Here is a 16,108-nt window from a genome sequence, read left to right on the forward strand (position 1 = left end):
CTCCGCAATTCTTTTTATGGGCTCTTCTTCTTCTCCTTCTCCTTCTTCACCTTCTTTTTCTTCTTCTAATGGACCCCGTCATCAACTACATTGTCCATTGGAGTGCAGCTACTGCTGCTACTTCCTGCCTGAGCCCCCCTCCGCGGGACCCTCCTTGCCCCCTGCTATCTTATCCTGGGCTGCTTTGTCCCTCGCAGCCTTGTCCCTCGCAGCCCCCTCAGCCAATTCACTATACACCTCCTTCCAGTCCAGACCTTCCAATCCCAGATGTTGAACCGCTATCATAACAATCATCTTCACCATCTCTGTTCTACCCTTAGCCTCTGCCATACCAGTAACTACCCCTGCCACGAAGGCCACAATACCTAATTTCTCCTCCCTTCCCCTCTCTCTTTCCACCTGCTCTACCCTCACTGCCAAATGCCCTCCTTCAATCCCCTGCACCCTTTCTTGGCTACCCTGTCCTGCCCTGCTAACCGCCCCAGCATACGTCAACTTACCCTCCCTTCTCTCTCTCCGATCCGCGACCTCCTTCATCATCACCTCGCACCCCCTAAACGCTACACTATGCTCCCCACCACAACTACAGCACTTCGGCTTCACTCCCTCTCCACAATTCCCATATTCATGTTCCCCGCCACACCTAGCGCACCTCAGCCCCTTCCTACACGTGGTAGCTATATGGCCAAACTCCTGGCACCTATAGCACCTAAGAGGATTATGAACAAATTCCCTAACCCTATACATCCTACGCCCTACAAACACCTCCCTAGGAACAACCCCACCCTCAAACGTAATCACTACCGTCCCCGTCACTGCCCTCTCTGCTCCCCTCTTCATCCTTTCTGCACTCTTAACTATGCCATTACGCCCGTTCTCCATTAGCTCTTCCACCAGCTGCTCTACTGTAACCTCGACCGGTACCCCAGCTATCACCCCCTTACATCCCCCACCCTCTTCTCCCCTACTCTCGCCACCTTACTTATACCCACCCCCCCAATGCTCCGCATCTTCCTAGCCACCTCCACCTGAGGAAACGTCCGCTTATATAGAGACCCAACGGTTCTAGAATGTTCGGTTATGACATCATATGGTGACATCACGAAGGTTCCATAACGTGCTATCGGGACGTCATCCTGTGGTTCTAGAAGGTTTTACGTTCTAGAAAGTGCTACTATGACATCACCCCAAACATTCTGGACTGTTTTACGTTCTCGAAGGTTCAATGTTCTAGAATGCTCTATTATGACAAATACAACGGTTCAATGACTTTACCTAAGTCCAATGAATATTAAACATTCATATAATACAATAACCGAAATATATATAGCTTTGGCTCTTACAAAAGACACTACAAAAAGATTCAATAACTTCACTGTCATACAGTGTATAGTGTCACCAAAATCACTTCGTTCACACATCATCAATGCTACTGGTTATACTACAACACAATAGAGATCGATATTAAATGTACAGCTCCGAGGACGGCTCGTTTAGGTGAAAATACCGCAAGTACACGGACCCATTGGCTTGCCACCAGGTTGCGATAAAGTGCTGACAAAGAGCTCCAGCTGTATCTGACCTCGCTGCCAACAGATGTGAGGGGAGAGAAAGAGAGAGAGGCAGGGCGAGAGAGGTAGAGTGATAGGCAAGGCGTTGCCCCAATGGGGTGGCTTTCTTTCCGAACAATGGGGCGGGACAAAGAGAGCCTGCCTTCTGAGTGGAGGCAACATCGAAGAGAGCTTAATCAGGATCATACAACAATAATGAATGGAAACCCATCGTAGCCAAGAAAGTTCAGCGGCAACTAAGTAACTGTTAAATGAGGATTAGAAAGTTATCTTTTGAAAGGAAATTTCACAGTGAGATATGGATTGGCCAGGCAAATCAGAGACCATTCTTTGGAATAGAAAACAATTATACCCTCATCGTTACTTCTGAAAGTAAGTTGTAGGGATAACGTACAGTTGCCGATCCTTTAAACCTAGATGCGCAAACAGCTGTGGGCTATACTACATTTTGAGAGAGTAACATGACGCTTTTTTAATCTCTGATCACAACTGGACGATTTGGAGTAATGGACTATTGAATTTATTGGAAGATTCTTTTTTTGTTCTTTGGAATACCCCCGAAAGAAGGTCAATAACTTTATTTGAGGATATAATATAGTAGGCTACCTTTGGAAAGATGGGGAATATTGAAAGCGTGGACGGACAGTCGGAGATGAAGCATCACATTATGCCATTGAAAGTACCCATGCCGGACCCTATGGAGTTGGAAGAGAGATTTGCAATAGTGTTGGTAAGTTCTCAGGTTGTCATGCAATATGGCTCGAACTATTTCAGAGGATCACACCAAACAACTCTAAGTGTGTTTTACATTGTTATCCCTACACACCATGTGTTCATTTATCACACAGGCCTGTACAGACAACTGGCTGCTTTATACTAGGCCTGCTATAAACGATAAAACGATTTAAAAAAAGTGACGTACGTCTATTCATCAACACGTTTTGACAAGGTTTGCTCTATGTTCAAATTATGAGCTAATCTTGTGTAATGAGCTATGAGCAAATCATTATACGTTCGACTTTGTTTTTTTATTTTCATAGACTCGCTGAGATTTTAAATGAACCGACCTGTGGTGTCCACCCCCCCCACCACCACCACACACACACACACACTACTGCTTCCCTACCCACCAGTTATTTGCCTTCTGCTGCTCCTGAACCGCAGTTCTTTTGTTTCTCCTCAAGTCATCTAACTAAGCTTTGCACTACACTATAGGCTGCTGAAGTCATCTAACTAATCTTTGCACTACACTATAGGCTGCTGAAGTCATCTAACTAGGCTTTGCACTACACTATAGGCTGCTGAAGTCATCTAACTAAGCGTTGGACTACATTATGCTGCTGAAGTCATCTAACTAAGCTTTGCACTACACTATAGGCTGCTGAAGTCATCTAACTAAGCTTTGGACTACACTATAGGCTGCTGAAGTCATCTAACTAGGCTTTGCACTACACTATAGGCTACTGAAGTCATCTAACTAAGCTTTGCACTACACTATAGGCTGCTGAAGTCATCTAACTAAGCTTTGGACTACATTATAGGCTGCTGAAGTCATCTAACTAGGCTTTGGACTACACTATAGGCTGCTGAAGTCATCTAACTAAGATTTGCACTACACTATAGGCTGCTGAAGTCATCTAACTAAGCTTTGGACTACATTATGCTGCTGAAGTCATCTAACTAAGCTTTGGACTACACTATAGGCTGCTGAAGTCATCTAACTAAGCTTTGCACTACACTATAGGCTGCTGAAGTCATCTAACTAAGCGTTGGAACTTGGACTACATTATGCTGCTGAAGTCATCTAACTAAGCTTTGGACTACACTATTGGCTGCTGAAGTCATCTAACTAAGCTTTGGACTACATTATAGGCTGCTGAAGTCATCTAACTAAGCTTTGGACTACACTATAGGCTGCTGAAGTCATCTAACTAAGCTTTGGACTACATTATAGGCTGCTGAAGTCATCTAACTAAGCGTTGGACTACATTATGCTGCTGAAGTCTGCACATGGGGAGGAGCAGGCACATCTGCAGAGAAATAAGAATAGAATAGAAGTACTTTTAATGATCATTTACAGACGTCTAAGCGTTCGTGTTTACACATCACAAAGTTCCCTGTTCACGTTTTATGACAAGTCCTTTCATTACAGGCTGACAAATTATGAAAACAACATTTTCTGAATTCCCCCAAAACTCCCACACCCGAAAGATCGTAAAAGAGTTCCACCCCCTCTCCGCGCGCTCACCATCTTTTTCTATCCCGTGTCACAGACTGGAGTTGTCTGGGCGCTTTGTAATACTGAGCACCCAGTCAACACCCACCTTTCACATTCATCAACACAGAGATGTGTCAAGTAACTAACTCTGTCTGTCAGTGTAATGCAAAAGCCTGTTCTATTGGTATGCATCTTCAATTGTAACATTACAGATGTTGGGGAGTTTTTGAATGACATAACCTGGTGGATTTTGATCACTAATACAACTGTAGACTATTGGGCCACTGGAACACAGTTATTAGATAGTCTTTTCTTGTTATTAAGGTTACTAAGGTTGTTATTAAGCCTTCAGAGTGATTATAGCATTTATGCAAAACAATATAATCTAGTGTAGCATAAAGTGTATGCTGATTTCCTCTCTTATCTTACTGTATGTGCACCTACTCCACTGTGCTTCATAAAGCAGATGGCCTGTTATCAGCAAGTTCTCAACTGCTTGTAACCACAAATGATAAAGTAAGCTTCCATGACTGTGTGTAGGTATATTTCATGTTACACATCCACACACGATTAAGTTCCCACTCCTGAGATCAACACAACCACACCCAGCCTACATTTTAGTCACTTTAGACCTTAATTACAGTAGCTTGCAACAATGTGGCAGGATCTTCATAGCTGCGTGATGTAAGTCAGATTGCCTAATTCATGAATACTTCATGGAGCCCTCTGTATTTCTGGAGTGCACACTTTGGAATAAATCCATCATCATTTGTGCGCCAGAGCTGTCAGCGACTGGACCGAAGCCATATCAAGAGGCTAACGCGGCAAGGAGCCCTTCAAGGCCCACTTGTTGACTGCTGTGCTAAGTCTCAGCTATTATCACAGTTATGCGCTTTGCTTTTTCTCGGCCACTATGATAATAACTTTTCACATTTCTCCCATACAGGGAACTCAGCACGAGTCAATGGGAGGCCGTTAAAAGCCATATTTGGATGAAGATATAGTTGTTCCGTGGTACTATTAGGATCACGATTCCCATGAAGAAGTGCTAGAAATAGTTTTTCAGTATTAGCTTGTCTGTCTGTTAATGTCGCACCAAATTACCAAATCAAATTCCTTGTGTGTGTAGGCCTACTACTTGGCAATAAAGACCTTTCTGATTCTGAATCTGAGAAACCCGAGCACAAACCCTGTTATTACGACCAGTCATGCATTGGATTGTGACTTCGGTTTAAGAGCCACTTAACATTTCAGCCTTTTTCGTGTTCTATCTACGACCCCCTCCAGGAGCTCCAGATTTCCTTTGCTTTGTGGGAAAGATCAACAGTGTGTATTTTAGTGGTCTTATCGGACAATGGTCCGTTGCTCTGCGCTGCCTCCCTCTTGTTGCAAGATAAAGCCACATCAAAGCCTCTGTCTTGAGTTTTGTCAGGAAGAGAGAGAGAGACATGGCTTCGCTCTCTGGCTTTGACTGAAAGGTCACTATGTTCATTCCTCTTCCAGAGAAAAAAAACAATCAGAGGGATTAGAGACGGTTATTTATCTGTGTTAATCAAGTAAATCGTCTACGTTTGTTATCAGAGACATCATTTATATGAAAGCCTGAACAAATAAAGCAGATTTTCCATACGTTTTCTAGCCCAACCCCACCTCCATGTTGTGTTTCCGGTGTGTGCATGATGGAATGCTTGTGTAAGTGGATGTGTGTCTGTGTCTGCCTGGTGGGACTGTCTTCTCTCCTCCCGACACAACTTTCAGAATTCCCATTGGAACGGCAGCAGCAGCCCATTGTGATGTCATGGGTGCAGTCGTTGCCAGTGTAGTAATATCCCCAGACTAATGACTTTACCAGGAGCGCTCTACTGTAGATGGGCGAGGGGAGGGGGGGAGCAGAGACCCCTGGCTGGGTCAAGTCTAAACGGCAGCATGTGCTAAAGGCATCTCCTCTCGTCTCTTGTCCAGCATCCACAGAAACAGCCCCGCTTCTGTCTTCTGTGGTTGAAAGCAGCTGCCCTTTCTTTCTTTTTTTTACAGAGGAAATTGCATTGTAGGCATTGGTCCGGTGTGGTTAGTGTCCCTTACAATAATGGTGTGTTCCTGGAGGCTGCTGCCGACCCATTACATGCCATTAGTTGAGCTACAGCTCAAGACTGGCCTATCTAGACCTCACAGATAGGCAGATATCTACACAGGCCATATCTAAACACACTGATATCCGTCAACATCAAAGAGCACAGATAGACCCCATATGGTGATTGGCTTTTTCCGTAACCTTCTCTCGTCTTTTGTGTCTTTGGGAACCTTGACTTGTCCCTGGACTCAGGCCTCATAGCTTCACAGGCTTTAAAATGGGAATGGAACTTCTCACTCACTCACTCACTCACTCACTCACTCACTCACTCACTCACTCACTCACTCACTCACTCACTCACCCACCCACTCACTCACTCACTCAGTCAGTCTGCATTTCCCGCCTTCTCATTCCCACAGTGGGTCTCTGGCTCGTTAGCTAACCCTCTCCATATGACTTTCTCCTTATGAAAGAGATGTAAGATGGTAGTGCCATTTTCAAAGGTGTAACGGGTCTGTAGCGCGGAGGCCTCGGTTGCCTGAGCTCTTCTTTCAAAGTGCCCCTGCGCTACTCCGCGCTCCACTGGATTCCTGTGGTCTAGTCTCGGCCCAGGCCACAGCAGAACTCAAGAGAGGGAAAATTCCCTTTGAACTGGCTGGCTGCCACTGTTCACTGGGTTGTAATGACTTTACCAAGTTTTTTTCCCCCTCGAACGTACAGCATACAGTTAAGAGCCGCTTTTGGGAGAGCGGCGTGTGATTGTTTTCTCTACTTGATTACATTGGAAGCCGTCCTAATAGATTTGTCTGACTCCACTCTGCTTGGCTCAACCCTGCGTCCATTTTCACTCCGACACGGGAGTTGCATCATATAATAATAACTTTATTTGTATATATAGATGTGGACGTGCAACATTTTCGCCTGAGGTTTGTTTATGCTCAAGGAAAGTCCCGTCGGTTGAGGTGTGAGCGTCAGCGATATTTATATGGTAAATAAAAAAATAGGAGAAGCGGTAGGGGTATGTTTGTGGTCCTGGGGTGAAATCCAGAGACAGAGACTGCTGACAGAGCGGCTCCCACATCAACATGCCCTGAGAAACGGACTTCCAAAAAGGGAACCTGGACGGGGTCTGAGAGTGTTTGATAGGCGTCACTCAAGTGGAACTAATGGAGTCAAGCCGCGTGGCGGTGTTTACGGGACATTAAACCTAAATAATTTAAATTTGTTTGTGGGGGTGGTGGTTGCATTTTCTGTATCTGCCCAGCATATCTGGCTAGCACCCCCCCACCCACTAACACCCCTTTTCTAAAGAGGCGTTGAGTGTGAAGAGGGGGGGGGGGGGGGGGGGGGGGGGAGGACAAGCCTTTGTTTGTTTGTTAGGCCACTGACTCAAGCTGGGAGAGTGTACATCTGGCTCACCCACCGCCAGGCCCCAGCCGGAGTGGGGGATTATGGGAGTTGAGTGCACACACAGCTAACTTGGTTTTAGTAGTGGCGGCGCAGGCACCGTGTCAGCAGCACCAGACAGCCCACCTGGCTCTCTCCACCCCTCAGGCTATAGTTTGCAATCTGCGCCGTTGCCTTTATGGGCCCGTTTTAGTGCTTCTCTCCTGCTAGTTATTTTGAAAAGCAAAGGTCAAGTTAAAGAGCATGACTGAACAGATATAGCCTATGTGTGTCCGTTCACATAGAACATAGGCCGTGTTGTGTGAGGATCTGTCACGAGATCAACTTTGGCGGCTGATTCTATTAAGGCAGACAGTCAACTGACCTACTAGTGACATAGTGAAGTAGTCAGGCAGGCAGACGCGCGTCTCCTGTGGTCCACATGTTGGTAAACTTTCTCCTCGTTCGAATCGACTCGTCCTGATTTATAGAGAGAGGTGACATCACTCTGAGGTCTCCAATCTCGAAACGACAGTGACATCAGTGTTGTTTAATTCCCACCAGCGACTCTGTGTGCGCAGCGCCGTGTGTATTCATTCATCTGTGAAGAAAGTGCATATGTTAGTCATCCGCCTTTGTGTGTATATACAGTGTGTTTGTGTGCGTGCGATCACGTGTGCACGGTCTGCCCGGGCAGTGGTGGGGGCCGCGTTTGCCGCTCTGATGCAGCTGCACCAGAGGCTCTAGGTTGGAGAGGTAGTTTCCTCCCCAATACAATGGGGACTCTGTCAGTCAGTGTTGTTTTAAAGATGGGGGCCTCGTCCCCTGGTGCCTTTTGTGCTGCTGCTGCTCTCCTCCCTACTAGTGATGGGTCGGTCATGAGCGACTCGTTCATAAGAGCCGATTCATTGCCGTGAGCGTGAGTCGAATCGCTCACGTCTGGCAATGAGTCGGTTCACCCCCCCCCCCCCCCCCCCCCGGCATGCACAACAGACACACACAATGAACTCAACGGATATCGTCGATCGGGGGCTCAACTAGAGTCTGACACGTTTCTATGATAAACTGAATGAATAGACAGACATTGACACAGACAACTGAATGAATAGCATACTACTTATTTGGTTGTATAGGAGTCGAGTGGCGCTAATGAGTGTCTTTTGTCAAACAACAGTAGTCTATGAATAGGCTATGCTAACGTAACGTGATGCAAATATGCAATTGATCACTTGGCATGCTAACTGGGAGCATCACCTTTGTAAGTTGACTGGTTTGCACACCAATAATACAGTGCAATAATAGAATAGTAGAATAGATAGTAAAATTATGCAATAGAATGGCCAGAGTAAAATAGTGCTACAGTACAATCAACAGTCAGCGGGGTGTATTAGAAGGCTATGGTGAAGAGGTACGTTTTTAGCTTATTTCTGAAAATATTAAGATATCTAGCTTCCCTAATGTCCATAGGTAGTGTGTTCCATAACTTTGGTGCATAGTTAGCAAAGGCTGCATCCCTGATTTTCATCTAACATTGTAGATGATCGCAATGTTTATCCTTTGTATATAAGGAGGAGGACCTTGAAATCAATTCTAAATGTTACCGATGATTACTGATGTAAACAGGGGGATCCTGATGTAAACAAGACGAAAGTCTTTCTCTGGTCTGCATCCCCTTAACAATTGTATGTATAATTGTATGTAATTGTATAACATCGGCCAAATTTTTTTCATATTTTGGCTTACTCAACTTCCTCCGGAAGTGTCAATGATCCGTGAGCCGTGAGTCGCTTCCGTGAATCGGTTCTTTGCGGTGAGCGTGTATCGAATCGCTCACTCACTGAAATGATCCGTTTGGCACATCACTACTCCCTACGCTGAAGGTCTGAGGAACTGCTGTAAATCCATTTAAAGGGCTAATGGATTATGGCTTAGCACTACCTCTCCTCCGCCGTCCCGCTATACACACACCAGTGATATAATTATTTAGCGGGCCTGTCTTACATAACCTCCTCCCCCCTGTCTCACTTACTTACTGTATCAGCCTGTCTTCTCTGCTTTAGTGTGTGTGTGTGTGTGTGTGTGTGTGTGTTTTCAGAACGCCAGGGGTTTCCTTGTCAGACTTGACGTCTGAAGAAGGTGAAGCAATAATGGGGAATTAGAGGGAGACTTTCGACCTATAAGGTGATCCGGTGACCCTCGTCATGTGAATCCTCCTCATCCTCTGACTCATCTCGTCTTTCTCTTTCCTTTTAGTTTATTTGTTTGTTCCCCGTTATTGCAAACCGTTGTAATCTTCTCCCTCAAACATTGACCGGCCCCTAAGCCCCCCAGAAAGTATTTTCTTAAGGCCAAAAAAAACAACGTATTTCCACAGAGAGCCACAGACTCAAATGTGTTTGTATTTTGTCTTCGGCCACAGCCTTTAACGCTGCACTCACCGGGCTATTAGTCAGAAGGCCTGGCTGAGTTATTTAGGTGTTCGTGGACCTGCATTCCTGGCATTCCACGTGAATCACGTCCGTCGGCCGGGGCTTCCCTGGGCCCTGCGTGGACGCACGGAGGGGAGCAAACAGGATGTTCGCCGCACAGGAATGAATGAATGCCACTGATTCATAACCAATTGTAGTGGCCGCTTGTTTATAATGCACTCGTAACCCGTCTCGCGGCTTTGTTACGGTTCACGCTTCCCGAACTTCCTGTTTAAAACCACGCATTTACAGGACAATATGGTCGGACTCTGTAGTGGGTGTTTTGCCAGGTGGGGATTTTTAGAATAGTTTTAAGGTCTGTTATGTTTTGGACACTTTTACATCAAACACCTGTCGAGAACCACTGACTGGGACATGCTATAGCCTGAAGAGTGAAACGTTCCACTTTCAAGTTTCACATGGTGTGGAGGCTTGAGGCACATCTGGCTCCTTCACAACTCTTGATATGAGCTACTTTATCTCCTGCCTCGGTCACAACAAGCCTTGTGATGATGATTGTCTCTCAACTGAACCCAGCGTGACTCTGGGCTATCAGTCCCTTCCATCACTCCTATGTCCCAGAATGACTGCTGGGTAAATAAATAAATTAGCAAATGGGTTTGTGGTGGGGGGGTACGTCAACACCAACATCAAGCTAAACTGTCATTGACTCTTTAGCTGGCTGTGGAATGTCCATTTGCTTCAGTGTGGTCGTTAGGAGTGTGTGTGTGTGTGTGTACGAGCGAACGCTGGTGCCACTTCATAGGAAGGTACGACAACAAAAAACGAACTAAATTGAAACATGTAGCCTATTAGTTAAATAGATATGGCCCTTTTACCAAAATACGTCCATTTCTATTAATGCACTCAAGTGTGCGACACGTTTGTAGCCTGCCACAAGGCAAGGACTACTGGACATTTTTTTTCTCTTAACTTACTAGCTCAGAGATTGTAGCCTAGCACTAGCAGTAGGGGTGGGAATCACCAGTTTCATCATGATACGATATGATATCGATTCTTTGGACAACGATACGATATTTGCCGATATCACAAAGTCTCTCACGATACAATACGATACGATTAGATTCAGGTGCCTGCGATCGATATGAGATGATATCATATGCCCATTTAACACAATCGGTAACATTTAGATCAACAAAAAAAAGGTAATGAAAATATCATTTGACATTTGTATTTTTGAGCTCTTCCAGACATTTAAAGGAAAATCAATCTATTGTTTTTAATACAAATAGACCTCCTGTTCACTGTAAAGTGCCACGTTTTTATATATTGAGCTTTAAACTTTAAGCTACATTTTTTGGAACTCAAAACTCACAACCTCCCTCTCCCAAACCGTTCCTACAACAATTTGTTGATGTTGCATGATCATGTATAGGCCTACATTTATTATGTATTATATTGTTTATGTTTAAATAACATTTAAACATCAAACTCCTCTGACCTCATCTTGTCTTTCCAAAGACGCGCGCACACACACACACACAGAAAGGGAGAATGCTATGCTGTAACATCTACACACACGGAGCTACTGCTGTTGTTCTTGGGCAGATATGAGACTCGCCACAGGATTTTCAAAATAAGAGTATCGATATGAATCGATCTTATTACATCGCATCGATCCGATTCGATTGTTGATAATTACATCGATGTATCGATCTGGATCGATGTATCGTCCCACCCCTAACTAGCAGTGGGCCCATGAGAGTGGTGGGGTGGGGGTCTCAGTACCAGAGGAGAGGGGAGAGTGGTGGGGTGGGGGTCTCAGTACCAGAGGAGAGGGGAGAGTGGTGGGGTGGGGGTCTCAGTACCAGAGGAGAGGGGAGAGTGGTGGAGTGGGGGTCTCAGTACCAGGGGAGAGTGGTGGGGCTCTGGGCCAGCAGTGGGGTGGGGGGGGTCTCAGTACCAGAGGAGAGGGGAGAGTGGTGGAGTGGGGGTCTCAGTACCAGGGGAGAGTGGTGGGGCTCTGGGCCAGCAGTGGGGTGGGGGGGGTCTCAGTACCAGAGGAGAGGGGAGAGTGGTGGAGTGGGGGTCTCAGTACCAGGGGAGAGTGGTGGGGCTCTGGGCCAGCAGTGGGGTGGGGGGGGTCTCAGTACCAGAGGAGAGGGGAGAGTGGTGGGGTGGGGGTCTCAGTACCAGACGAGAGGGGAGAGTGGTGGGGCTCTGGGCCAGCAGTGGGGTGGAGCCCGGGGGTCTTAGTACCAGACGAGAGGGGAGAGTGGTGGGGCTCTGGGCCAGCAGTGGGGTGGGGCCCGGGGGTCTCAGTACCAGACGAGAGGGGAGAGTGGTGGGGCTCTGGGCCAGCAGTGGGGTGGGGGTCTTAGTACCAGACGAGAGGGGAGAGTGGTGGGGCTCTGGGCCAGCAGTGGGGTGGGGCCCGGGGGTCTCAGTACCAGACGAGAGGGGAGAGTGGTGGGGCTCTGGGCCAGCAGTGGGGTGACAGACAGACTGCAGGCTGAGTAGAGTGGAGCACAAATTGCTGCAGAAACTTCTCACACCACAGCTGTATAGTGTGTTGCTGCTAACTGCCGCGTCAAGACGCTGTCATGGGGATTTTACACTCCCTGATTAAGTGCCTCAGCGCTACTTGGGGGTGGGCCTCATGGCGGCGACCATGGGTTGATTGTTTGTGTGTGGAGGGACATTATGGGACATTGCATAATGTTATCTACAGCCGACCATTAAAGTCAGCCATTGTTTCAGTAAACTATAAAGAGGATAATTCATGGTGGTGTCTGAATATATTTCCCACAGTTTCTGTCACTTTTAAGACTATTGTTGCCAACATCAGGTATTATGTTTGGGTCCACTGGTGTACTGGAATGTTTACACTGTCGTGCTTTAGGTTTCACATGTCAAGAATGTGGTTTGGCCGTCGGTTTAGGCTTTGCATGTAAATTAAGTGCATATGCCAACTCACTAGTGTCTGTTATGTTAATACCTGGATGTGGTAACTGAGCCTGTGTAACCTGTGTTTGCTCTGTAAACAAGGACCAGTATGAGGGCCAGTTTGGGGGGGAGTCCTCCTCTCCTCTCCTCTCCTCTCCTCTCCTCTCCTCTCCTCTCCTCTCCTCTCCTCTCCTCTCCTCTCCTCTACTCAAATATTTTCTCCTCTCATCTCTCTGCTCCTCTCCTCCCCAGTCCTCTCCTCTCCTACCCTCTCTTTTCCTCTCCTCCACAGTCCTCTCTTCTCCTCCCCAGTCCTCTCCTCCTCAGTCCTCTCCTCCCCAGTCCTCTCCTCTCCTCCTCAGTCCTCTCCTCCTCAGTCCTCTCCTCTCCTCCTCCTCAGTCCTCTCCGCTCCTCTCCTCCTCAGTCCTCTCCGCTCCTCTCCTCTCCTCCCCAGTCCTCTCCGCTCCTCTCCGTTCCTCTCCGTTCCTCCTCCTCAGTCCGCTCCTCTCCTCCCCAGTCCCCAGTCCTCTCCGCTCCTCCTCAGTCCGCTCCTCTCCTCCTCAGTCCGCTCCTCTCCTCCCCAGTCCTCTCCGCTCCTCTCCTCCCCAGTCCTCTCCTCTCCTCCTCAGTCCTCTCCGCTCCTCTCCTCCCCAGTCCTCTCCGCTCTTCTCCTCCCCAGTCATCTCCTCTCCTCTCCTCCTCAGTCATCTCCTCTCCGCTCTTCTCCTCCCCAGTCATCTCCTCTCCTCTCCTCCTCAGTCATCTCCTCTCCGCTCTTCTCCTCCCCAGTCATCTCCTCTCCTCTCCTCCTCAGTCATCTCCTCTCCGCTCTTCTCCTCCCCAGTCATCTCCGCTCCTCTCCTCCCCAGTCATCTCCGCTCCTCTCCTCCTCAGTTCTCTCCTCTCCTCCTCAGTCCTCTCCTCCTCAGTCCTCTCCTCTCCTCTCCTCCCCAGTCCTCTCCGCTCCTCTCCTCCCCAGTCCTCTCCGCTCATCTCCTCTCCTCCCCAGTCCTCTCCTCTCCTCTCCTCCCCAGTCCTCTCCGCTCCTCTCCTCTCCTCTCCGCTCCTCTCCTCCCCAGTCCTCTCCGCTCCTCTCCTCTCCTCTCCTCTCCGCTCCTCTCCTCCCCAGTCCTCTCCGCTCATCTCCTCTCCTCTTCAGTCCTCTCCTCTCCTCCCCAGTCCTCTCCGCTCATCTCCTCTCCTCTTCAGTCCTCTCCTCTCCTCCCCAGTCCTCTCCACTCATCTCCTCTCCTCTTCAGTCCTCTCCTCTCCTCCTCAGTCCTCTCCACTCCTCTCCTCAGTCCGCTCCGCTCCTTTCCTCTCCTCCTCAGTCCGCTCCGCTCCTCTCCTCTCCTCCCCATCTCCGCTCCTCTACTCTCCTCCCTAGTCCTCTCCACTCCTCTCCTCTCCTCCTCAGTCCGCTCCGCTCCTCTCCTCTCCTCCCCATCTCCGCTCCTCTACTCTCCTCCCTAGTCCTCTCCACTCCTTGCCTCCCCTCTCCTCTCCCCAGTCCTCCGACCTCTTTGTGGAGGACCCACTGCTTTGTTGTGATTGCCTGGTTCAGGTTACCTGGTAAAAGACTGGCAGGCAGATCAGATGTCGGCTCATAGAAAGGGGCCCGATGTTTTCTCACACTCCACTCGGTCTTACCTGGGAGCTGGAAAAACACCAACATACAAGCACACACACACATGCTTGAAAGGACACTGGACGTGCACACACACACACACACACACACACACACACACACACACACACACACACACACACACACACACACACACACACACACACATGCTTGAATGGACACTGGGCGTGCAGACACACACACAGACACACAGACACACACACACATGCATAATACAAACATACACACAAGCACACACAACACATGCTTGAATGGATACTGGACGTGCACACACATATACGCATGCATAATACATACACACAATCACACACACACACACACACGTAACACACTGGAACAGAAAAGACATTACGCAGGGCAGGTTTTTGATTTCCTGAAGAGCTCAGGAAGTCCCCCGCAGCCACATGACGGCCAGGACGACAGCCGAGGTTCCTGTCCCGTCTCCTCTCATTGTCCTCCTCTACCAAGGAACGGGAGAAAGGACCAACAATAGAGCTGCTGACGGTGATGTTACAGTAACGGGTAACAGCCGGGGGGCCAGGCAGCGTAGTAAGCTTATCTTTAGACGCCGTCAGGGTCGGAGAGAGAGAGAGAGAGAGGCACGGGCTCTGATTCACTGACATTGTCTCTCCACCGTGTTTACAGTGTGATGATGTCATGCCTCCAGGAGCCCCGCCGTGTACGTCTCTAGATGATGCATCTGGCAGAGGGATATACAGTAGGACTAGGAGGTTGATCTGACTGAACCCCCGCCCTTCCCAGCCCCGCGGAGGGCATGTGTTCTATTCTCAGTTACTCCCCCCTCCTTTTTTCATTTTCCCCCCTCTTTTTTTTCTCCCTTCTTTTTTATTCCACCCAGACGTTTATCTTGAACCACGTCCAGTCACCTCTACTCTACTGCAGGGCCGGCCCATTCATCCAGTTTTTCAATTTCAATCATGATTTTTATCCCACGATCGCAAAGACAAGACAATTGAGATAAAGCGATGATTAGATCACATTAGATTCGTATTTGGATTGGATTGGATTGGATTGTACTTTATTGTCATCATATTTGCATACAATGAGATTTGGGACTCAAACTTAAAGGAACACTCCAACAATTTGGGAAATTAGCTTATTTAACATCTTCCCTGGAGTTAGACAAGAAGATACATGATACCATTGTCATCTCTGTGCCTGCACTAGGCATCGGGAACGCCTGCACCGTTAGCCTAGCTTAGCGTCATTCACTGGAAGTAGGTTACACATTTAGCCTAGTTCCCAACAGTCACGAAATACACTCCAAATACAATCGAAATACAAAACGTTCCTGTAAACATGTTGTGACCTGTGTATTTACCACGTGGAGAAATAAAAAATAATTGAATTAGACATTTCCGTTTTCTAAGCAGATATACTCGGAACTATTTTTTGCCGAACCACTGCTGTCTGGGCGCAGTGATTTCACGTCACCAGTGCTACTTTCTACTTTCTAGACTTCTGGTGGATCCTGCTGGACTTCACCCTAATCGATAAATGACTGTTAAATAAATATTTATAAATTAATAAATTACTGTTGGGACTGTTGGGAACTAGGCTAAATGTGTAACCTACTTCCAGTGAATGACGCTAAGCTAGGCTAACGGTGCAGGCGTTCCCGATGCCTAGTGCACGCACAGAGACGACAAAGGTATGTATCTTCTTGTCTAACTCCAGGGAAGATGTTAAATAAGCAAATTTCCCAAAATGTTGGAGTGTTCCTTTAAGGTGCATTAGTGGAAGCAAATATAAAATATAAAAAAGTTATAAAAGAGAAACATAAAATACTATACAATAAAAAAAATTACAATACTGTG

General features: G+C 47.5%; 1 protein-coding gene across 1 annotated transcript in view; it reads left to right on the plus strand.

Moving 5' to 3' along the window:
- Positions 1-1,776: 1,776 nt before the first annotated feature.
- fmnl3 (formin-like 3) overlaps positions 1,777-16,108 on the plus strand; it is a 54,544-nt gene continuing 40,212 nt past the window's right edge. Inside the window, exon 1 of the mRNA XM_084333899.1 lies at positions 1,777-2,301. Coding sequence (XP_084190025.1) covers positions 2,188-2,301 — 114 coding nt within the window. The 5' untranslated portion in view covers positions 1,777-2,187. The remainder of the gene's footprint in view (positions 2,302-16,108) is intronic.

The sequence above is a fragment of the Notolepis coatsorum genome, assembly GCF_963971535.1.
Source record: "Notolepis coatsorum genome assembly, chromosome: 17".
Taxonomy (NCBI): domain Eukaryota; kingdom Metazoa; phylum Chordata; class Actinopteri; order Aulopiformes; family Paralepididae; genus Notolepis; species Notolepis coatsorum.